The 24,983-nt window shown below is 34.7% G+C and overlaps 2 protein-coding genes across 2 annotated transcripts; one reads left to right on the forward strand and one right to left on the reverse strand.

The window, feature by feature from the left end:
- The first annotated feature begins 384 nt into the window (after positions 1-384).
- Positions 385-13,398, forward strand: Gmppa (GDP-mannose pyrophosphorylase A). Its single transcript, XM_090166419.1, has 10 exons — positions 385-505; positions 570-771; positions 1,442-1,634; positions 2,915-2,974; positions 6,349-6,479; positions 7,706-7,840; positions 9,252-9,396; positions 10,040-10,132; positions 10,965-11,136; positions 13,215-13,398. The coding sequence occupies exons 1-10, from the start codon at positions 466-468 to the stop codon at positions 13,313-13,315; spliced, it is 1,272 nt and encodes a 423-aa protein (XP_090022545.1). The 5' UTR covers positions 385-465; the 3' UTR covers positions 13,316-13,398.
- A 1,046-nt stretch (positions 13,399-14,444) lies between these two features.
- On the reverse strand, positions 14,445-20,274 carry RpS3 (ribosomal protein S3). Its single transcript, XM_090166420.1, has 5 exons — positions 20,158-20,274; positions 19,674-19,898; positions 16,827-16,921; positions 14,925-15,112; positions 14,445-14,672 (listed from the first exon to the last, which is right to left on the reverse strand). The coding sequence occupies exons 1-5, from the start codon at positions 20,188-20,190 to the stop codon at positions 14,485-14,487; spliced, it is 729 nt and encodes a 242-aa protein (XP_090022546.1). The 5' UTR covers positions 20,191-20,274; the 3' UTR covers positions 14,445-14,484.
- Between the last annotated feature and the right edge of the window lie 4,709 nt (positions 20,275-24,983).

Raw genomic sequence — 24,983 nt, forward strand, 5'->3', positions numbered from 1 at the left:
TTGGGGATTTTTGATTAAACTTAATGTATACCATGGGAAATTATCGTATATAGGATTATCTTATGTCGCTTTTGGATTATGGGATACACAAAACGAATGATTTTTAAAAATACAAAAAAATATAAACCAAAAAACTTTTTTTTCTCGCCATATGGCTCCACAGGGGTAACATTATATTATCTTTGTTGAGTCTGAGAAGACCGCGAGCCCGGCGAAGACACCATCTAATTAATCAGGGCGAGATATGTGTAACGGCCACGCCAACGGGGGGATACCTGGGGACAGGGGCGGACGGCCATCCACAAACTCTGCCTCCCGGACGCCTGGGATTACAGGACTCCGGAGTCCGGCGAATTTCGAGACTTGGCAACGCTGTCAGTCTGTGGCCGTGAAGTTAAAAAAGTGGTCTGCTCTGTTGTCTGAATTAAAAGTAAACGTCATCTTTCCAAAAAGGAATAGAGTATAATGTTAAAAGCTGTTATTTTGATTGGAGGCCCTCTTAAAGGTACTAAATATAATAAATACTCCTTAAAATACCTTTTTGTTAATTATGTTTTATTATATTATAGGAACTCGTTTCAGGCCTTTATCCTTCGATGTCCCCAAAGCTCTATTTCCAGTAGCTGGAGCCCCTATGGTTCAACACCTTATTGAAGCATGTTGTAAAGTTCCAAATTTAAAAGAAATTTTGATGATTGGTTTTCAACAAGCTGATGATGCCCTCACTAAATTTATATCCACCATGATGAAGGAATACAGCATAAGTATAAGGTAGTGGAAATTATTTTGGATTAGAGGTTTCGGTTGCTAGGGGTTTGGTCTTAAAGAGATCCACCAGCCTCCTAAACTTTTCTAATGGCGTTTTCCATTGGAGTCCTCTGAGCGCTCCTGGAGCGCTCTTAAATTTAAAACGTGTTCCATTGGGACAAAAAGGGCAACTCCAAAAAGGAGGCACGTCTTCCATTGGCACTGTTGCTCCCTCGCGGATTGATCCGAACTGCCCCAACTCGAGGGACGGGGCAACCAAATAAGAGCAATTTTTAAGCAAAGTGACTCCGAGAAAAATTTGTATTCCATTGGGAGGGCTGGAAATCTAGTCCTCCGAGCACCTAGCGGAGCTCTCCGTGGTAGAGCGATGACGTAGAAGGCAAATCCAGATCACGCTCGGAGCAGTCCCAATGGAAAACGCCATTAGTGAGGCTGAGGGAGCATGGGGCTCTGTCCCCTTACATGTAATCCTTTAAATGGCAGATAAAAGTGGGGTTTGGGTAAAGGGAAAAATGGAGGTAGAATTTAGTTTTAAAGTTGGTCCATCCATGGTGTTGGCTATGACAAAAGTATAATCTACTCATGGTGCACTTTAAACAGATTCTGCCTCGTAGTTTCTCCATTCCCAAGTAACACTTTCGATGCTCTTTAATAAGGATATTCTCTTATGAAGGTATCTTCAGGAATATGCTTCTCTTGGAACAGCTGGTGGTATTTATCATTTTCGAGACCTGATAAGAAGTGGTGACCCGGAAGCCTTCTTTTTAATAAATGGCGACGTTTGTGGCGATTTTCCATTGACAGAAATGTTACAGTTTTGGAGGAACTTGGGAAAAAACAAATTGGTTACTGTATTGGGCACTGAGGTTCTGTTTTCAATTCTTTGTAGTGGTATGTGGTAGTTTAAAAATGTAAAACATCACCCTACTTGTTTAACCACATTTTTTAGCGCATTTCATAGTTTCATAACCTTGATGAGAGTTGATCTCAACTTAACCATATTTTAAATATGAAAGACCTGATTCTGTTTTTATTGCAATTTTGGGTAGATTTGAGTTGTTCAAGCATACTTTTTGATAAAATGACAAACTGAGAGACTATAAATTAGGCCTAAAGAAAGAAAAAATCCTTTTATTTCAATAACTATTTTGAATAACAGCTAAATCTATAATACAAAGCACCCCTCTTTAATCAAAGAGGAAATAGAGTTTTGAGTGAGCTGACTGGTTTAATTGTTACCTCTTTACTATATCAATTGATTTCTAGTTAAATTTTCAAGTTTCTTAGACAAATCTGGTGTTAAGTTGAGGCAAGCAGTAGACCACTATTTACTTGCTATCTAATAGTAATGAATTCAATTCAGAATATTGCCATTAACTGGAAGTCAATTATATGACATCCTTTTTCAGATGTCCGCATCAGACAACAAAGGCGATCAATACAAACACCACCTTATAGCATCCCCCTCCCCTGGAATAACCAAATTTTTTCTTCTACCAAAGATTACTTTCAAATCCTATATTAAGGCAGAGGTTTCCCACTACCAATATTAATGAATCTCCCTTATTTAATCAGACTAAGTACAGGGTCTAGGTTAAAACTTGAATCAAATAATAAAGATCTACAAATAAAAAAAAATCATTTTGAAATATTCTGTTGAATTTTTTTAAATATTCACAAATTATGCCAAAAAAGCCTTCAAATTCAAAGAAGAATCCAGGAAACCCTAACTGAATATTTTAAATATTCACTAATTATGCCAAAAAAGCCTTCAAATTCAAAGAAGAATCGAGGAAACCCTAACTGAATTTTTTAAATATTCACAAATTATGCCAAAAAACATTCTAATTCAAAGAAGAATCGCGGAAACCCTGGCTGAATTTTTTAAATATTAACAAATTATGCCAAAAAAACCCTTCAAATTCAAAACTAATGAAAGCTAATAATTTTTGGCAGATGTTATTCACAAACTACTTGTTGAATCTGATTGAATTATGTATTTATTCTAATTCCTATTTGGTCTTATTTGAAAACTATGTCAATCACCTCAAGGATTTTTTTTGGGTTTCTTTAAGCTACTGCATGCCACTGACTCTTAAATATTTTTATGTAGTTGCAGCAATTAAAATATTTTTATTTATTCCAGGCTACACGGCAACAGTCTCTAAACTATGGTTGTATAGTTGGAAATAAAGAAACACATGAGGTTTGTATATTTCCTGATTTAACAGGATGATTTATAACCAGTTATTTTGCATGTAAAATAAAAACTAGTAATGTAGATAGAATGCTGCTCGTATACATAATACAGGATGTAAACCAAACAAGTTGGCAAGCTTGCCAAAATGTACCTCTCCTCGGAAGAATTTGCCCTTGGGCGTATTAACTACTGGACGCGGCACAAAACGATATTTCACCATATTCAAAGCATCCACCAAAAAAACTTAATCCCAGTACTATCGCAACCAGTAGAATATTTTTTATTATAATTATAATAAATATTACAAATGTTATTGCCTTAAACAAATTTCCAATATCAATAGAACAAAAAACCAACTTTAGACCCAAAACGTTATTAAGTTGACAAAATGAGAAATAGAAAATACAAAATTTAAAATTATTAGAATGCTCACGAAATGTAAAATATACTATTTTGTAGACAAAAACCAACCAAATGTATATAAAAAAAAAGTTAAAGCAAAAACCAAAACTAAGGGAAAGCACTAATAAAAACTGCGTGGGCTCATGAAGTCAACCCAACAAAGCCGATAAAAATCAATGCAAATTAAAAATCGTAGACATTAATTCTCCCCCACATTATCAACAAACAAAAAAAATAACCAATTGAAAAAATATAAACCCAACCAATTAACAAGTTAATTAAATACTTAAGAAAATCAAGAAAAAGTCAATCTAAATTCCCACAGTAATAAACATTGTATTAGCAGAAATATGCCATAAAAATATATAATAATAACCCAATCAAACAACAAGGTAATTCAAATACTTTGATATCCAGAAAATGTCAATCCATATACCCATGGTAATGAAAATTGTAATAGAAAAAACCAAAAACACCTTACCGTTAACAATTCCCAGCTTATAACGCACACAAAAAAACCCTTAACTGAATAGTGAAGGCTAAACAACATACTATTGCAAATTTTAATAATAACGCATTACGTAACATTCACGTTTGTTATAGTTAAATAATTTAATAACTGAGTACTGTAGTTAGCGTCGGTGGTTCTGTGGTAGAACACCTGCTTGTTATGCAGGTGGGCTCGGGTTCAAATCCCGCCTGATACTAGCTCAAATTGATTAAAAGACCTATACTGTGAACATTTGGTGGAAACGCTGCCATTTGGACCTTGAGACGTTTACCGTAACCCTCCGCACTCAGTCCGTCCCATAAGTCAAAAATTCATCACGTAAAATCACAATTCGCAAAAGAAAATTATACTACACCCAATAACTAAAAGAGGGCTCTTTTGGAAAAACCTTTTCCCTAATTCCAAGAAAATGCGAACGCAGTGATTCCAAGAAACTGTGAATGCAGCTATTACACTTTGCTCAAAAAATGCGAACGCGTTCGCAGCCCAGACCCACACACCCACAGACACGGTGATGGTATAACCCCTCCTAGGGGACATAGTCGTCTCGGAGAGGTAAAAATGATCCAGTGCTAATAACTCAAAATGTGTTTTAGCTATGAATTTGAAATTTTGCAGACACATAGAATAAGCAGGAGGTAAATTGACAACAGAAAATTTTTATGACCTTGAACCATGTTTTCAAGATCATTCAAAATTTATTAAACCATTAAAGATATAAAGTTGGTTTCCATTAGAAAAGTGTTCCCCGTCACATTTTAGGTCTAAATAGCTTTGATGAAACCTAATTTGGCCAATAACAAGTCGAGGAACTTTAGTCAAAACAAGTTTTAAGGTTGTGATGAAAATAATGTTACTAGAGACCAGTTTGAGGAGCGAATAACTAAATGTACTCATTCTAGAACCAGAAGAAAATTTTCTGAAAGAAACACTGCCTTGAACTCATGGTTCAAGTCATTCAAAGTTTATCTCGAGAGCCAATGGAATTAGAGAAATGGTTCCAATTTGAAAAGTTTAGACTTAAAATTTAATTTGCACCCTTTTTAAATTGAAACCATTTCTCTAAATCATTAGTTCTCGAGATAAACTTATAATGACCTTGAAACATGAGTTGTAGGTCATCTAAATTTGTAAATTGTTAAGACCCCTACCAGATGAGAATGTTTTGCAAATTTTGATGCTCTACCATGAGTACTTTTTGAGTTATTAACCCCTTTAACCTGGTCTCTGGTACATTATTTTCATCACAACCTTCTTGTTTTGTCTAAAGTTCCTCAACTTGTTATGGTTCTTGAGATAAATTATAAATGACCTTGAAGATGTGGTTCAAGGTCATAAAATTTTCTGTTTCAAATGTCTCCCTGTGCGATCGAGCTACGTGACCTGAAAGTTTCAAATCCGTACTAAAATTAAATTTTCACTTATTAGCACTGGATATTTTCTTGTTTACACCCTGTATAATAACATAAGTATGCCAATTAGTGAAAATTATCATCAAACTGATTTTCAAAGCTATTGTGCAATCAAGGTTAAGTTATGAGCTAAGCCGCCTGGAGTTTAAATATGCTGAAAATATAATATACTACTACCAAGGAGGAAAATGTAATAAAAAATTTGGTTACAAGTCGAAGTCGGAGTTGGGTGAAAGTGTCAGTGTCAAAAGGTTTGGTAAGAAAATTAGCATTAAAACAATTGGAAATGTCATACTTTTTTTTAATATATTACCTATACTGATTTGCACCAATTTAAGTGATTAACAAATTCTACTACCAACGAATATACATATGACAATGTGATAGTCGTAGCATCTCTAAATTTAGTTGAACTGATTGATAAAATGGTGAATCAAATATTGGTTTGAAATTAATTTTAAAACAAAAACCGCTTCTGTTGTCTGTTTGTACATAACAGAAGCAAACCTAATATCATTTTGTAGCTTTGGCCATGACCACCATTTTGGTGATAAGTTGTTTCTGTGGAGGAAAAAACCTACCTGAACATCATTAATGTGATTATGACAAAGGCAAAATTTTTTGTACCTTGTCAGACATGAAGACGCTACCCAATAGCAAAAGAGATATAATTACCAATAAGTGTATTTCAATGGAACTGTTTTAGAATGCAAAACACGAAAGAACAAACCCAGCCACCTGATTTAAAGGCATTCAAAGTCGCTAGCTGACTCGGGCCTAAGGTACCTTGGGTATTAGCCTAGTTTATTAGTGTTATTATTATTAAAGTGGGAGCATCCTTCATCCTAGTCTAGCCTTTTATGCTCTCTATCAGGATAGTATCATTCAGTAAATATGCCTAATGGGAAGTATAATAACTGGCAGACTTGTGGTAATTATGTCACTTTTACCAAAAGCCTTAACAATTCCAGTTTTCTATTTCACATTTTTCGTATAAATTTATTTTTATATAATATTTTAAAACAACTAATATAATATAGGTAATTTTTTTATAGGTGGAGCATTATGTGGAAAAGCCCTCGACTTTTGTAAGCAACATTATCAACTGTGGCGTTTATATCTGTTCTTTGGAAATATTTTCTGCACTTGCAACTATTTTTAAAAGAAAACAAGATAACAGCTTTAAGTAAGTTAAACAAAAACAGATTTCAATATTTAAAGAAATTTGCAACTCTGGTGTAGTATCTGGATGGTACAATAGATGGATTTTTTTTTAGCTGATTCAATTAGTTGCGGTTACCAAAGCTTATGAACAGACTAAATAACTGCCATATATTTGCAACGGGGCATATGACATTGCTATTCAAATCCTAGTCCCTCCACAATTTAGTGTCAAATTTTATTTCGTAAATTATTATAAACATTATTTGACTAACAAAAATAAATTAAACAACCTACATTTTAGTAGATAAAGTATTTTTTAATGAGTTATGACTAAATCTCAACTATAGTTAAACTGATTAATTTCATGAGCTTTTTGTAGGGTGATAAAATATTTTGCGCTGTACTATGATAGAAGGTGAAACATTATGGGGTTTTTTGATGTAATATCAGCACTTGCTTTAAACATCAACCACATGTTCTAGTTTAAATTTGAAAGGGGAACGGACATGATTCCTTAAGTGTTAATTGTAAAATAGAGAACTTAAATGAAGAGCTTTAAGATTTTAGAAGACAATGTCAAATGACCATTTTTGACAGTTTTCATGTTTAGTTATATCTTTATTATTATGTTGCTTATGATAATATACTTATAACTAAATTTAAGTAGTTAATTTTTCAATTAGGATTTTAACTCAAGGCATATAATGATGCCATGGTAGTGTTCAGCAACCCTCAACAAACTCAAAGTTGAGACCGTTTACTCTACTTTACGATTTTTAGCGTATCTGGATTTAAAGTAACGTTAAAAACGTTTAATTAATGAAGTCATCGGCTGAAGGAGCAGATTATTTCATTGTTCGATGGTCACCTGACGGCCCAGCACGGAGCAAGGCTAGCTGCAGATGTGGTGACCGAAGATATTTTACAAAATTTACAACAAGCATAAAGAGTTAAACAACATCTGACAACAGTAAACGTAAAATGGTATCCAACTGTTGAGCGTTACTGAACATATAGCAGTAAGCTTAAGGGGCTACAGAATGTTTGAATTTTGGGAGTGGGGCTAAATAATCAAGATTTTTTGAGTCACATAACAAAGCTATCTCAAATCTGGCATGACTTTTTAGAACAATTCTGTGGCACTTAAATATCACTGTTTTAGAACATTTTATATTGTATCAATGGAAATCGAACTATTTGTGTCAAGTTTTAGTAATGTATTTACCAGTTACTTTTTTTATTTTGAAGTGAGGATTTCACACAAGACACAATTAATAAAGATGAGATACGTTTTGAGCAAGATCTGATGATGCCTCTGGCTGGTTCCAAGCTACTTTATGTGTACCAAACTACAAGATGGTGGAGTCAAATTAAAACTGCTGGGTATATTTAATTTTTTTTATAGATACTGCTTTGAACTTATTGTTCTCATTATTTTATTTATTTTTTAAACTTTTAAAATGGTTCTCTGAAAGGGAGTTTGAACTTACATACCTGGCCACTGGGAATTGACTTCACAAGTCACTAGTTGACTTAGGCCTGTGTGGTTCCTTCGGTATTAGCTTAGCTGATTATATTTATTTACTGTGGGTCAAACGAATTTTACATTTTAACCACCAAATTTAAGATTTATGCTAGTTATGTTAAACAATAAGTTTTAGTGGGTGTTAGCAGATATGATTTGATTATTTTCTACTCAATTTAGTATAGAATTGTTTAAAATTACAATTACCTCTTATTGTTTAATGGAAAATCCTACAAATGTTTAGTACAGTAAAAATCCGCTAGATGGTGATAGCGCTATGTTTCAGGCTAGATAATAATTTTCCCTTAGCTTGACGCTGTACAGATTGATGATTTTTCAATCAGTTTAATAATATCCTGAACAGTACCGAACATCAAATTTTAATTATTTCATATCTCCACCGCAAAGTAAATTAGTTTTCACATGTTTAGAAGTGTTCAAATAAAAAGTGTCACATTCATAGGGTTTCCCCTTAAAATGCATATAATAAATTAATAGCAAAACTCTTTATTTACAATGGAACTAAAAGTTAACACTTTTTCAAATTGTTTGCTCCAAATTTTTACACTAAACTGTACCTTTAAGAGATTTTTCTCACTTAAGTTTTTTAACACAGATGATATTCTCATTAAATTTAGTCTTTGATTGGTATTAGTATTGACAGGGGAAACAGGCTCTACAAATTGGTTCATCACTGATACCAATCAAATGTAAATGTCTGTTAAGCTGGCAGCTGCAATTCATATGCTAAACTTAGAGTGAGAGTGACTCATTCGTCCTATTCCTAGATATTCTTGGGAAAAAATGTCTTAATTTTTTTGAAATGCTCTTAACACAACTACACTACAAAGCTCCCTCAAAATGGTGTAAACAGTCAAAGATATTTTTAATTTTGGTAAAAAACATACCACATATTTTTAAATAATGTGACATACTATTACTACTCTGCTGGCTCCCTATACACACTAATTCCAATGGTATGCATTTTTCAAACATCTGATCCGAAAAAAGAGACTCAGACAGCTGCCCTTATAGAGGTTAACGGTAATAGTTAGTGTAGGGAGCTGTGGGCTCGAGTGGCATGAATGGCTTGCAACCACCCTCCTACGCAGTGTAACCCAGCCACTTGAACTAATAGCTTTAAAAGTTGCTTGATGTCTTAGGCCTAAGGTGATGCCTTGGCTGTTAGGCTAGCTGATTATTATTGTATTGAGTATGGTAATTACACAGTTTTACTTAAATAGTTATTAATAATGTACATTTATTTAGGTCTGCCATTTATGCTAATAGGCATTACTTGGAGCTATATCAGCAACACCATCCTGAAAGACTAGCCAAACACTCAGAAAAAGGGCTAACCATAATTGGGGATGTCTTTATTCATCCGACAGCAACTGTTGATCCAACGGCAGTGGTAATGACCAAAATTATATGCAATTTCCAGTTAATATGCACTCAGATTACTTGAAATGCAAGTGACTGGGCACAGAGAGGGGCGAAATATAGTTGGTGGGAGAAATTGATATGCCAAAGCCACTAAGGGTCCACTCTTTTGTGGGGTAAGGTTTTAAGGCAGGGTTGGCAAGTTTCAAACAATGTTTCAAACAAGTGTTTTAAATATGTTCTTTTAGAAGTTTTTTCGGCAATGAGGTAAATTAGAGAAAAAATTGCTTGATTGATGCATTTCTATTGCGAAAAGCAAGATTAATGACTTGATAATAAAGAGTTTGATTCAAAGGTCTGCTATGAAATTGGCTCTCATTTAAAGCCTATATATATTACTTTATTGAACTAGAGATTTTGGTTTTTGTTAGAATAAAATTAATGAAGTATTTCGTAACATTGTGAAGTAATAGTTTTCTATACGCTATATGTTGGTGCATTTCGATAGTCACATTGTGTAGAATATTCATGGGGAAAGTAACCTGTAACTGAAGGTGCTACCTGGGAAAATTTTTCTCACCACTTGAGTTGCATTTTAAATGTTAGCCAACATGTGATCTGAGGGTATAAATAAAAAAGTTATAGAAAAGTTTTCAACTTTTACTATTATTTAGTTAGGTCCTAACGTAAGCATCAGTACTGGAGTTACAATTGGTGCAGGTGTCAGGATAAGAGAATCAATAATTTTGGGAAATGCGGTAATACAGGTATGTTATAATTTAAGTAGATTTTGAATCTCCTCCAAAACTTCGTCAGTCTGCTTCTTTATGATAAACAATTTTTATGTGTTTATGAAAGAATTTAGCATGGATTACTGTTTTTTTTTCTAAACCAAATTTCAGTTTAGGGCCATTAGTTATGTAAAATCTCTCTTTTGGAGAGTTTGCACATTAAATAGATATTTACCTCATTTTTTCAAAAGGTTATATGTCTGTACATAAAAATAATTTACTCTTAAGATATTATTATTATTAATATAGTTCAGTATAAATAAAAAGTGTTGGGCTCTTGAACTTTGAAGGAATGGAATGCTATATTTTACTCTAGGAAGCAGACTGCTACAAGAAAATTATATGTGTATACACAGCAGGGTTGGCAAATAACTGGCTTTTTTAAAAATGCAGTATAGTTAAAACCGGCTGTACCCGGTGGCTTAAACCCGTTAAATCCATTAACAAAAAATGCTCAAATTGCTTATATCTAGCCCTCATTACAGTACCTTTACATTGTGAGGTATAGCAGACGTATTAACCGGCTTTTATACCCTAATTGCTTATATCTAACTCTCATTACTTACGACAAAAAGTGAAGGTTAAGTTTTAGTTTTTTTCAATATTTCTAATTAGTTTCTCAATAATTTTTTTATTTAAAAAGTGGTTTTAACCATGGATTTTTTTCGGTGGTTAAAGCTGGCTTAAACCAGTCTGGCTGGTTCTTACCAAACCTGGTACACAGCGTAGCAATAGAGCCTTAGTCATTCGAAGTGAATACATATATAAATTTCTGCTAATACCTATCTCAAAACCCTCTTTCTTCTAGGATCATGCTCTTATTCTGCATAGTATAATTGGTTGGAACAGCACAATTGGAAGTTGGGCTAGAGTTGAAGGCACTCCCTGCGATCCTAATCCCAACAAACCCTTTACCAAAATGGAAAATGTGCCTCTTTTTAATTCACAGGGTCGCCTAAATCCTTCCATAACAATTTTAGGTTTGCTATGTTTAAGTTCATTTAAAATTTAAGAATATTTGGTTAATAGGCCAGCTCTTTTATAGAGGATCAAACCCTAAGTGCCAGCTAGGGGCAACAAACACAAGGAGAACACAGCTAGCCTTTAAACACAGTAACATAGCGTTGTATACAAATTTCATTGGACGAACCTTTTCACTGAACGTTTTATGGAAAAGGGGAAGACAATTTCCTAATTTTCCCCTTCCAACTGCAGCGGGCTCTAAAGCATTGAACCTATGAAAAATGTAGACAAGAAAATGCATAACTTTTGATGGGTTGCATTCTCCTTGTGGGGGGTGCTGTGTTTGTTGCTCCTAGGTGGAAGAATCTGCTCAAACCACAAAATGTGTTATGATCTCTTTAAAAATTCTGCCTGTGGTGTTAACGTACAATGCCCACAGTACTAGATTCACTGTTACAGTGCAGGTTCTGCCACAGTTTTCCCCTTTGGTTTTTGTTACCCCTTAATCAGCGGTAGTTAAGAAAAATTAATATTACATAATAATGCTACACATCAGTATTTATTTGCTTTAGATATACCATAAATGCACCAGTTTTTTTTGGTATAACTAAAACTAGGAGACCACCCCGACTAAGAAGTAGTCAAATTATGGAAAGTGGTAATTTATAAGATAGGGCAGTGCCGTCTTTCCCATTGGGCAAATAGGGCACTGCCCTAGGGCCCCAAGATTCTGGAGGGCCCCATTTTCAACTTTTGTAAGGCAAATTATTAAAATTATTTAACTATCTAAAACATGTCTTTTCGTGATATTTTTTATTTGAACCAATATTTGTAAATTAGGGCAACGATGAGCTTCGCATTGGAGGTTAAGAAATTGTCTGGAATTATTAGGGGCCCCGCTTATCACTTTGCCCTGGGGCCCCCAATCATCTAAAGACGGCCCTGAGATAGGGTTTAAATGGTGTAGTTAGGGGGGAGATTGCCCCACATCGTAACCAATATTAATAAATATAGCACTTCAAGAGTTATGTAGTACGTAGAGACTCTCTTTAACCATAGTTAAAAGGTTTATTACACTGAAATTATTAAGTGTTTTTTCCTAATGGGGAGTGTCCAATTCCAATGCTGGCATACCAGCTCTTACCAAGAGTAGAGGAAATATTAGTTAAGATTTCTCTCTAGGGGGAAGATATAGGTTGAAAACAATATGGAATATTACGTATATGAATTGTTATCTGGAAACAGTGGTTCATTTACTTCTGATATAGTTTGTGTTTATGATGTTAGAATAAAATGGTGCTTAATTTAAACTCATGTTGCTATACACGAAGGTTTTGAAGGAAATAACTGCAGTCAACTTTGTAATCATCATCGCCATAGTTGACTTCTCTTGACCAGTTTTTCCCATTTCTAACCTTTATAAGATAAAAACTGAAGCATTTTGTATTTTAAATACTTTTTAAGGTGTTTTTAATGATTTTCTGTTGACATTTAAACTGAATATTTTACTTAATCAGTGGTGGTGATTCCTCTGGGACTCGAGCCACCACTGAAAATAAATTGAGAATAAATAGCAATTGGGGAAAAATTTCTAATCTCACTGCCTTTATCTGGGTCAGAAATTTAACAGAAGTTATTTTGATATTGAAGATGCAAGTAGCATTAAGATGAAATAAGCATAAAATTGATTTCGATAGATTCGTCCAAACAGAAAATTGCCTCTTTGAATACTCTGTTTTACCCATTAAGTTATGAGAGATAGTTTAAAATACCTTCTTAACAAATGTGGCCAAGAAAAGCTTAAGGATCTAGCCTTTCTACTTAAATTTTGTTCAAATGAATTCATTGACGGATAAGAACACTTTTTAAACAAAATAGTTATGAAGATTTAGAAATGTTCATTTTCTTTAAGTTTTAAGTATGAGTTTTTGTATAAAAAAATAATGGCCCAGGCCCCCACAGGAATTTTTTCCCTGGTTGTTTTTAGCAATTATAATGGAGTACTGGTATGGTATCTCAGTAAGACTCCCAGCGGTTTACCACCTTTTTGGGCATACATATAATTAAACTAATAAATATTCTGCATTTTTCATAGGTTGCAATGTTCAAGTGCCATCAGAAGTTGTTATTTTAAACTCCATTGTTTTGCCACACAAAGATTTGGGCCAAAGTTACAAAAATGAAATAATTTTGTAAAAAATGTGATATGTGCACAAATCTGGATTTTATTTACAATGCACCAGATATATTGTATTTTTACTGATTAAATATGGTTTATACAGGAAATTTACTATGGAAATGTTAAACTTAATCCCCACAGTATATTAGTAAGAAATTTACCTTAAACTACTTTTGAAATTAAAAATCAGTATTAATTGTGCCTTCCCGATGAAAAACCCCCCATAAAACTTGGGAAATACTGTTTTAGTTTTTAAAACCAAGTTAATGTAAATCATAAAAATTACATTACTATAAGTATTTTTTGCTTCCATAAGGCACATTGAGGAAATACAAAACATTCAGTATTACAGCTCCTACCAGCTAACTGCAAGTAAAGTGTACTAGTAACTTTAGTTCATTTGCCGTCTTATTCAACTACTATTCTTTGAAGTTTGTTCACATACCAGTGTTAAAAGTAATTGCAAGTGGCCAGGCACAGGATAAATATGTAACGACTACAGTTACAGGCTGCTTTTCCCATTCCTTCCCCCTCTGCACAATTTCAGAGTGTTCCCTCCTTCAATGATTAAAGGATTCCAAGTAACTGTCATTATTTATAGACATAAGATAGCAAAATAAAAGGTGGGTTGGCCCAGAATATTCTAACTTTTAGGTATGGCCCCTTGCTTTGCATTTCACTGACCTAAAAATGTGCTTCTATTTGTAGCAGCTATGTGAAAAATTGGGAGTCACAAAAAGAAACGTAAGGAGTCTATACAGAATAAGTGATAAGAATAAAATTAGGCATTATCAGTTAATTAAACAATTTAGATTTTAGTAAATCTAATTAACTGCAGTTTCAACAAAACAGTGAAAGATGGCAAAATTGCTAATAGACTAATGTCAGAATGCTCTAATATTGTTTGCAGATTTTAATCTGTATAAGCTAAATCATATTAATGCTTAGCCTTCCTTCAGTGGCATATCTATGTGGGGCAGCCTCCCACATAGCCCATTTGTTAACAGAAATGTTTTGATAGGGGTGTATTATTATTATTGAAAGGGGTGGCAAGCCGTGCACCAGAAGTGATACTACTGGTTAAAATAGGGGTGACAAAAAGCAAACAAATTTGGGGAATCTCAAACAGATATTAGTAAACCAAAATTGATTTTTCCTTCAAAGTCTTTTATTTTCCAAATACAAGTTACTGAACAAGTGGTGGTGTAACTTTAGGAGCAGTTTTTTCACCTTTAGCTTCGCTGTAGGGAGCCAGTGGTTGTTCTTCTTCCTTGGGTTCGATAATGTTAACATTATCTGGTAATGGCTTTTTGGGTCCCGCCTTTCCATTGGGATCAAACGGTAACATGATTTTAACTTTGATACCCAATACACCTTTAAAAAACCAAATTTAATGTTTAGTGTTGTAAGTCTTTAATTTCAATTGGATATAAATCAATCTAATTAGGTCAGTAAGAAAACAATGTAAAGTTAAGAAAAAGAATTAATTAAGGTACAAATACCAGTCAAACCCTGATTTTTAACAAGATTTCTATACATATAGACGCAGAAAATGATACTCAATAACTTATTAAGTACCTAAAGGATACTTTTGGATTAATTTAAATATTAAAAACTATTTAATACCTTGTCTAAGGAGCACATGCCTCACAGCAGTGTCTACATAATCGTTAGTTGGCTCTCCACTGTGGATCATAAGACCATCAACAAACTTCATAGACTTGGCTCTCTGTCCTCTTAGCTTGCCACTCACAACAACCTCGCAACCCTTTGCTCCACTTTCCATGATAAAACGTAGAACACCATAACAAGCCCTAATAATATAGATCAGATATAATTACATGTTACACCAAAAGTTCTAAATTTTCCTAGTAAAATTCAACCTTAAGCGGATTTAAATCTAGCTGTCCCATTTAATCTATAAAGCAATTTCTTTTAACGCTTTCGCTTAGCAAGCAGATGTATTTAATGGTTATGTGCCACATGAATAAATAAAATTTGGACTGAGATGGGTTACCACTTTGTTGGTCTTAACTAAACCAGAAGTTATGCCTCATTCTAACTTGTTTTTGTACCTTTAAATATGCTTGTTATAATATTTCCTACACAGAAATTTTATGAGATAACACACGTAGAAAACAATGATAAACTGATTTAAATAACATGCAGAGCAGTTCAACTAAGGTATGAAGTATGCATCACGCTGCTGCATGAAGAAAATGGACATAAATAAACATACAAAGCTATTAAGAAGCACAATTTTTTTTAAATTAAATTAATTTGTCGCTAACATTACTCAAATTGAAAAATAACTTTTTATCAAAGGACATCGCTCTTCTATGGGATTTGCTTTAAATTTTTTTCAAAATGAAAAATGTTGTTAAGCAAAATTTTCCTTTGCCATTTTTCCTAGCTCCTATAGTTTGTCCAGTATCAGAGGTCAAAAGTCACGGCCCATCAGCGTTCTACGTTCGCTAGTCAGAGATCATTATCAATAGTTTTCTTGCTTAGATTCGTGGTGCTTCCCAAAACAGAGTGTCGGATTTTGGTTTCATTCTGATCGCATGATGAACAAACTCAGTAAATAGTTAAATATTGAGTTTAACTGTCATGCGACCGTGACTTTAGATGACTGTGTGACTAAAATCAATAAATAAGTGTTTGATCTGTTGTGGTGGGACTTTCTTTCCCATAAAGAATGTGGGATTCAACGAAACTGTTAATGATTCTGATTTCTTAAGTATTTATTTTATGTTATGTTGTTTTACTTTATTATTGCTCATATAATCTGAATAATAAATAATTCCATTTACAAAAAAAGTTGCAAGAAAATAAATAATTAAGTAGAGGTGTAAAAAAATCTTGGCAAGAAAGCTATTGATAGTTAGCCCTGACTAGCGACGCGCGAACATAGAACACTAACCAATGGGCCATGACTTCTTTTAACAAATAGACTATATTAAGTTTTTTCCACTTTTAACCGCTGATACTGGACAAACTGTAGAAGCTAGGTTAAAATGGCTTAACAACTTGTTTCAATTTGAAAAAATCTGCAAAAGCCAATCGCATAGAAGAAGTGCTATATCCTTTACAAGTGATAAAATCAAGGAACGGTTTTTATTTTTGGCATGGAATGTTTGTAATCATTTAAACATCCATAAGTTGGGTTTATCTCTAGAGGACAAGTTGAATTTATCTGACTAAGGGAATCACTATTTTGGAGTGGAATAACACATGCCCAAAGTATTAACTGCAAAACTTTTTGTTATACTCCTACGGACTTTGGATGTTGGGATAAAAGAAATTGAAGTAAAGTCATTAGCAAATTAACACTGTCCAAGTTATTTTTAATTATACAACTCCTCTCTAAGGTTAGTGTAGTTGAAATTAAATCATAAATTTAACGAACTTATTAATATATAAAAATGTTCTGTCGCATTTCTAATTTAAAGTAAACCAAACAAAAATAATTAAACTTTTAGAGTAATTTAAATTTTAGCCTCAATTAAAAAAATTTAGAATACATACCTCCTTACTGCCAATCCACCAATTAATTTATATCTAAGTGATTCACACTGGGCAATAGCACAAAGACCACGAGCTGCAACCTTCTCAGCATACAACTGTTAAAATAGCAAAATAAAAGCTTATAACAAAGAATCATACGAACATAGAAATACATTGCTTTCACAATTTTAACTGTACCATAGACAAAATTTTGTAACCTTTTTCGCAGTATAGCAAATTAGTGTAAATCTAGAGCTTGCTTTCCAAAAAATCTTAAAATTAAGTTTGGACACTAACAACAGGTGAAAACTAGTCTTGAGTCCAGAACCGTTCGATGAGTCTTGGCGCAAACTATTATTTTTTCCTTAGGCTGTTAGATAGGTTACACCACTAACTCAAACTATTCACTTGTGGGAACCAGTTCTCTGACCTTTCCGAAAGCAGGTAAAATCCAGATACCAAGGCTGAGCTCTCTTAAATTACTCTACAATAGTTTTTTAATTTAGTCAACACATTCTTTTAAGATGGAATTTAATTTATTTGTACAAGTTCTGAACTGTCCAGGGCGTTTTGAAGATGTCATAGCCCAGTCCAAATCAGTTCTTTGAAAGGTTTAGGACTTATGAATAGTTTTCACCTAATACCAGCGATTAAATATGATCCATTTCCCTAAGTTCTCTTATAAATCCTTAGCGGTTTTTGACATGCTCAGTGATTGATTTGTTTTGGGGTATGAAATCATTCTAAGAACCTCATTTACAATCCCCCTTGCTCACTAAGCAGTTCACAAAAGGTGTTCCAAGAATTCACAGCGCAGCTATCTTTGTTGGTGTCAAGTCTTTTAAGATGTAAGTAAAAAAATTAGTTGAGGTTCTGCCAGAATTAGGTGGATAATTAGGGTTCCATAGCAGCAAAAAATTGGGAACCATCGCACTAAACCATTAAAAAAAAGGGTTTTATATGATTAAGGAATGATTAGAAAAAAGTTTTCTTATCCACAATAAAACTTATTATTGTTACATCAAAGAATTTAGACCCCAGGAATGGAAACTGCAGCTCTATCTAGTATAATATGCTTGTCTCTAGCCTCCAAAGGCAAACCTAGGTTGACGGGCTTATTTCTGGTTCTATTGATTCGCCTAGCCGGAAGCTCTCCCGTCAACTCGAGAGGCGAGGTATTAACGGTTTTTCTTTGGATTCCTGGGGTCTAAATTCTTTGGTTACATTATATGTTTGGGCTAAGAGATGTATACGACACAGTTCTCCAACATTATTTCCAAATTCATTACATGTTTCAGCTAGAAGTTGTGCACACCACTGTTAGCAAAATAATGCTCAGGAATGGTGGCATATACGCCTCTTATCCAAAGCATAACATAACAAGTTTTATAATGTATAGGAAAACTGTTTGTTTTATTCATTCGTTTCCAAAGCCAAAAACACAATTAAACCCCTGCTAACAATGGCTAGAAGCTTGTTCAAGAAACAATTTGTCTCCTGACATAACTTTCATATAAACTAGTTGCACTAATCTTGAATCATTTCAGCAGTCTTTAAAGCAGCAATTCTTATTTTTCAGCATTATATTATTGTTAAAAACACGAACTAACTTTCATAAGCTACAAAATACTTCTGTTTTAAAGGCTTATTATTTTGAATCAGAAGAAAACGAGACAAAATTTGCTTCTGCGCATTCCAAATTTGGCCAATGTGAAGAATAGCCCCCCTATTATTTTTAGTTTTTTTTTACGATTTATTGATAGCATTTTTTACCCCGAATTTAATGGTGTATTAATTATTATCCGCAAACATGTAAATAAAAAGTTATGGGGAGTTTGAGATTTCATTAGCTGTTCTATACTTCTGCCCCCCCCCGAGATAGAGTAGGACACACTAAAACAAAATTTCATTTTGGTCTATACTATTTGAACACCAATTAATTATTTGGGTCAATGTGAAGAATTGAACATGAATTAATTATTTTCGTTTTCCACGTATTGAGCACTTGAAAGAGTTATCGGGAACTTTTCGTTTTCCTCATATTGAGCACTTGAAAACTTTATCAGGAATGGACATTACTTGATGCGTTATGGCTAGGTTCTGTCCTCTAGGTCGCGTTACAGACGGCCCATCGTGATAGCAAGAATGGGGTTGGGGTGGCGCCAATATTCTGTTTTCGATTTCACAAGTTGAGATGTTTTTTTGTCACTGTTGTGCATTAATTCCTTGGCCAAAAATTTTCTTTCAATAAAAAATTACTTTTCTTCCGCTCGCAAATGCTTTGAAATTGTAGATTTTCAACACACGTTAACTTCATTAATAACCATTTGCGGAAATTAAAAAAAAATTCCAGCTAAATGTCAATGCTCAGAAAACCGCACGTGCATAACGTGTTCAAAGTGCTCAAAACGAGGAAAACGAAGTTCTTTGAGGTACATATCATTTACCTATTCAGTTAACACCCAAGTCCCTTATTTGTAAGAGTTAAGTATAGTCTACACACTTATTTCTACGTCATGTAACCTACTACCACTACAAATTTCATTTTCAGTATTACTACTTAGTACACACCAAACATACATTTTGATTTCACATGTCCTGCTCTATCTCGAGGGAAAAAGTATAGAACTTCCATTAAACTAGTTACAAAAATGCATTGAAATTGGCAATTTTCAAAACGCATTCACTTCACTAATTCTCATTTGCTGTAAATAAAAAACTTTAGCCCCATCTCTCACTCCCACGAGAGCAGTCGATGATGTCAAAAAAGGGAGCAGAGGTTGGAAGCCGCCTGCCTCAAGCGTTAACTCGTTTCTATAACATTATCATTATTACCATATTTATATGATCTACATAATTTAAATATACCTCAACAGTTCCTTCGGGGAATGTGAACCTCTTTTGGACAACAGATGTTAGTTCTCTTATTCTCCTTCCTTTCTCACCCAAAACATTTTGAGTCCTTGTTGCCAAAATGATAATTTCGGTTCTGCTTGGGGTTACTCTAACTTCAACACCACTGTAGCCATCTTCTGCCAACTCGCGCCTCAGAAATTCATTCAATTCTGCTTTGAAAACTCCATCAGCGACGAACTAGAAATAATTCGAGAAACTATAATTTAATTACCCTAAGAAAAAATAATACAAGTACCAAATGAACTGGGAAAGAAATTGACCAAAATCTCGCTGAATTTCAACGATATTAAATATCCAGTACATCACAGCCAATTTCAAACAGAAAACCAAATAAAAACGTTGCAATACTAATAACATTAATTATACTTTACCTAAAAGCTAATATTTTTCTAAAAGTAGTTAAACAAAAATAAATATTCAAAACTTAGTAACTAACCTTTCGCTTTTTAGATATCTGAGCCGTAGCCATGTTGCCGTCGTGTCTAGTAAAAAGGCCTACACAATTTTGGCTACAAGTTTTTTTGAGGCTGCAGTAGCAGACAGCTAGATGACTGATATAATACAGCCTCGGAAATAAGGGTGGTTTAGAAGTTTATAAATTGCTTGGACCAGTTTATTTATTCCAAAATAGAAGATCACTGGTCCTGGGACAAGATTGTTCATTCATAATTTTATTATTATTAGTAGTATTATATTTTATTCATAGGAAAGCTTACAAGCAACTAGTTAAAATAATTGTTTGCAGAATTTTGAAATAATAATTACTTTTATTTTAATATCATTTACTGAATATATCTAGCTCATTCGGCTTATTAGTCAAAAACCAAAAATAGACAAAATAGCGAACATAATTTAGACATGTTCCCTTGTGATAAAATCTATCAACCTTTTTACAAATAATAATTAACTAGTCTAATACCTAAGTCATCTAGCGACTTTTATTGTTTTAAATTCAGGTTGGTGGGTTGGATTGCGTAGGAGGTGTAGGCACTGCTAGTGGGGTGACCGAGCTAAACGTCCTTTATTCGAAACATATTAACACTGGAGGTTGTGTTTTTATAATAAATTTTATGTTATCATTCAGTCATTAATTTATTTATTTTTGAAGCATGTTAAATTAAATTGACATTGGCGTCAAATGGTGAGAAATGAGTACTGTAACATTCCCGGAAGTTGTAAAGTTCGTGAAATCGCTACCGGGTGCCACTTTTTCAACTTTCTTAGCATTAATGTCACGTGTGTAGAAAATATGTAGTAAAGAATTATCCAAGTTGTTATCTTTATGTTTCTTATGTTGATATGATGAGATTATTCTGATTAGTTAAAACTAGAAATAAGTAAAGTATGGGTAAAAACCATAGAAATCTTATACTCCTACCTAGAATGCTCCGGTCTACGGGAGAACCTGACGCCAGGACATTTTGTAGCAAAGACTAATGATTGGTTAAGCTTCATCCAATCAGCGGCCATTCATTGATTAAGGCCAACCGCTAGCGCCATAACATGGCGGTTAAAAATAGTAAAAGCTCAGACGATTCTTACAGGATCCATCGGATCCAAGCTCGCAGAATTCCCATAGGTTTTTCCTGGAATTTTTTTCACATGAAACACTCCAACGTTTTTGGATTTTTATTTAATAATATAGGTAAGATTATTTGAACTTTTAGTTTTGTTTTCATATTTACTTATTATAAGGAGTATTTAAATGCCATTGGGAGCATAGAAATCGGATAACAAACTAGAACGCTTAATCGAATGGCTGGCAGACCACTATATTATGTGCTAACCTAACGTACTTAGTAATCTAACTTACTTCTGGTCTTATTGACAGTATAGTGGCGCCACCTAGTATTATGGCGTTTTCCATTGGGACTGCTCTGAGCGTGATCCGGATTTGCCTTCGACGTCATCGCTCTAACACCGAGAACTCCGCTAGGTGCTCGGACGAATTTTTCTCGGAGTCACTTTGCTTAAAAATTGCTCATTTTTGGTTGCCCCGTCCCTCGAGTTGGGGCAGCTCGGGTCAATCCGCGAGGGAGCAACAGTGCCAATGGAAGACGTGCCTCCTTTTTGGAGTTGCCCTTTTTGTCCCAATGGAACACGTTTTATATTTAGGAGAGCCCCAGGAGCTCTCAGAGGACTCCAATGGAAAACGCCATTAGATAGAGGGCCAAGAGGAGTCTCTATACGTGAACTTATTATAAGACTAGCAGGGCTGAGAGTAACAATGTAATTACGGTATTCTACCTTTTGTATATAATAAAACTATTTAATAAGATCTAAAAGAGTATAATTTCGTGAACATAACATGGTGTCAGAAGTGGGATGCCTGACAGAATTGTTTTGAAATAGAACTGTTATAAATGTTTAAGTCCAAGGCCTAAGCTCTTGGTCTCACTCTCGTTGAATTTTGAAGTATGGAAAATCCAGCTGTTCCAGTCCAGACTACTGCAACAACAGCATTGTCACTTAAACCTCCAGAAGAATTTGTCCCAGGCTCAAAACCAGCGGATGCTTGGCGAGAGTATAAAGAACGTTTTCAAATCTTTGCTGCAGCATCTAACCTCTCCGCTACAAGTCAGGAAAAACAACGTAATGTATTATTGCATTTAATTGGAACTGAAGGTTATCAAATATATAAAACACTTCCATTTGCTGTTGCGGAAACCCAACGTACTATACAAAATATCTTTGGTGCTTTTGATGCCTATTACAAGCCTTATCATAATGTTACCTATTCTCGTTATGCCTTCTTTATAAAAAAGGGAGCGTCCATTAATTACGTGAGGTGATTTTGCCGATTTTTCGACCCCCCTCCCCCCTTGGTCAGATGTCGTGATATTTGGCTCGAGCCCCTCTCAGGCTCTGCCCCACCTAATATCAACTGAGATTTTCAAAATGCGTATTTTTAGTGTAAATATGTTAACCTGTGTTTGATTACGTTGGATTTATTTTAAAAAAAAACATAATTTGCTTAATTATTTATATTAAAGACTAGTTAAGACTATTATTTTACACAGAATGTAGTCTAGAATCACAGTGAGAAAAACGAACAATAAAATACTTAAAAACATGTTTTACTTAATCTAACCCAGTTTTATCGCAATTTTACACTGTTTTTTGCGGAAAAATAAATATTTGCCGAAACCCCCCCTCTCCTCCACGTGAGATTGGGTGAGATTCAGCTCGACCCCCTCCCTCTCCTAAACGCCTCACGAAATTTATGGACGCTCCCAAAGCAAGCGACACATCAGCCTTTTAATGATTATGTAACCACCCTTAGAACTATGGCTGTAGATTGTGATTTTGGTCTTTTAAAAGATTCCTTGATTGCAACACAAATCACAATTGGAATGCAAGATGCTGAAGTTCGCAAGAAACTGTTACTGATCCCATCCTTAACCTTATAAGAAGCCGTTACTATCTGCCAAGCGGACGAGGCAGCGAATGCTCAGAACAAATTAATGGCACGAGCTGAAAATACTACTGTGAATGTGGAGCCAAGCGTAGATGTGATAAAACAACAGAGACAGCCATACCGAAATAATCAACAATCATTTCGACCCCGAGCTTATAGTGATAATTCCGGGCCTCGCTGTTCCTCTAGGGGCAGAACTGGCTTTCAACGAGGCAATCAATTTCTGCGTCGGGATAGTTCAGCAGGTAATCGAGCTAGAGGAGATTACCAACAGCAGACTCAACAACGTCAATATAAATGTTTTCGCTGTGGTTCAGTTAATTCTAACCATACCTGCCCAGCGATAGGCCGCACCTGTAGAGCTTGTGGAGGTAATAACCATTTTGCGTCAGAGTGCCGAACAGTTCAAGCTTTAGAACAATACTTGCCGACTCAGGCGTTACGAACTACAGCTGATTCAGAAGGTACATGGGAGACTGATGACGACATCTATTTGAACTTGGACATGGTGGAGAAACAACATGCAGTAGCGGGTGAAGATAATATATGGCGAGCACCTCTATATGTTGCAAATCATCTTATTATTTTTAAAATTGACACAGGTGCACAAGTAAATGTGATACCTAATTCTGAATATTTAAAGATACCTGATCGCCCACCACTGCGGAATGCTCAATATCGTATCCGGGCATATTCTGGTCACAATGTGGACATCTTGGGAACTTTTGAACTTTCTTGTGGCTCTCAGAAGTTATCCATTCCAACGGTATTCTATGTTACACGTGACTATAAAACTCCTGTTATTGGTGGTCAAGCAGCAAGATGACTTGGATTAATATCTCGTCAACCAGTCAATCTCACACCGTCTGATTATAGGATGGTACAGACACTCTCCGAAGATGTGAGTAGCGACATGAGTCCACAACAAATTATTGACTTATATCAAGATGTTTTTAATACTGTTGGCAAGCTTCCGGGACAATACAAACTGTACTTAAAAAGGATGTCAACCCCACAATAATACCAGCAAGACCGATACCCGTACATCTAAAAGGGCGAGTCAAAGAAGAGCTCGATAGAATGGAGAAATTAAATATTATAACGCCTATCCAAAAACCAACTCCTTGGGTACATCCCATGGTCGTCGCACAGAAACCCAACGGGAATCTTCGGATATGTCTGGACCCGCGAAATTTGAATAATGCTCTACAATGTCAGTATTGCCATATGCCAACAACTCAAGAGATATTCTCAAATTTATCTGGATCTACTGTCTTCACAGTTCTGGATGCAAAGAACGCCTTTTGGCATATTGAATTAGATGAAGAGAGTTCTCTGTTATGCACTTTTTCAACACCATTTGGCCGATAACGGTATTTAAGATTGCCATATGGTATTAAAGTGGCTTCAGAACTATTTCAGCAAACAATGAATTTAATATTTGGGGACATTCCAAGATCACATATCTCTACAGATGATTTTTTAATTCATGATCCCCATATTGAAAACCATACTTTCGCGTGCACCACAGGCAGAAGTTACGTATTCAACAACCTATTTGGAAGGACCGCAAGCCACGATTTATGGATTGACCTCACTGTCGATAGAGAAGGAAACTCAGTTTAAAGAAGTAATACAGGAAGATGCAACTTTTCAACAATTAATAACATACTCCAAACTGGGATGGCCAAAATATAAAGAACAAATAAAATTAAAACAAGTATGTGATTATTGGTCAATACAAGAGGAAATTCATGAAAAGGAAGGTCTACTATATAGAGGAGACCGCCTGATGGTGCCTGATGCTTTAAAAATTGCAACTATTGCCCAGTTACACTCCATTC

This window comes from Leiobunum rupestre, chromosome 2, assembly GCF_980474605.1.
Source record: "Leiobunum rupestre chromosome 2, qqLeiRupe1.1.hap1, whole genome shotgun sequence".
Taxonomy (NCBI): domain Eukaryota; kingdom Metazoa; phylum Arthropoda; class Arachnida; order Opiliones; family Sclerosomatidae; genus Leiobunum; species Leiobunum rupestre.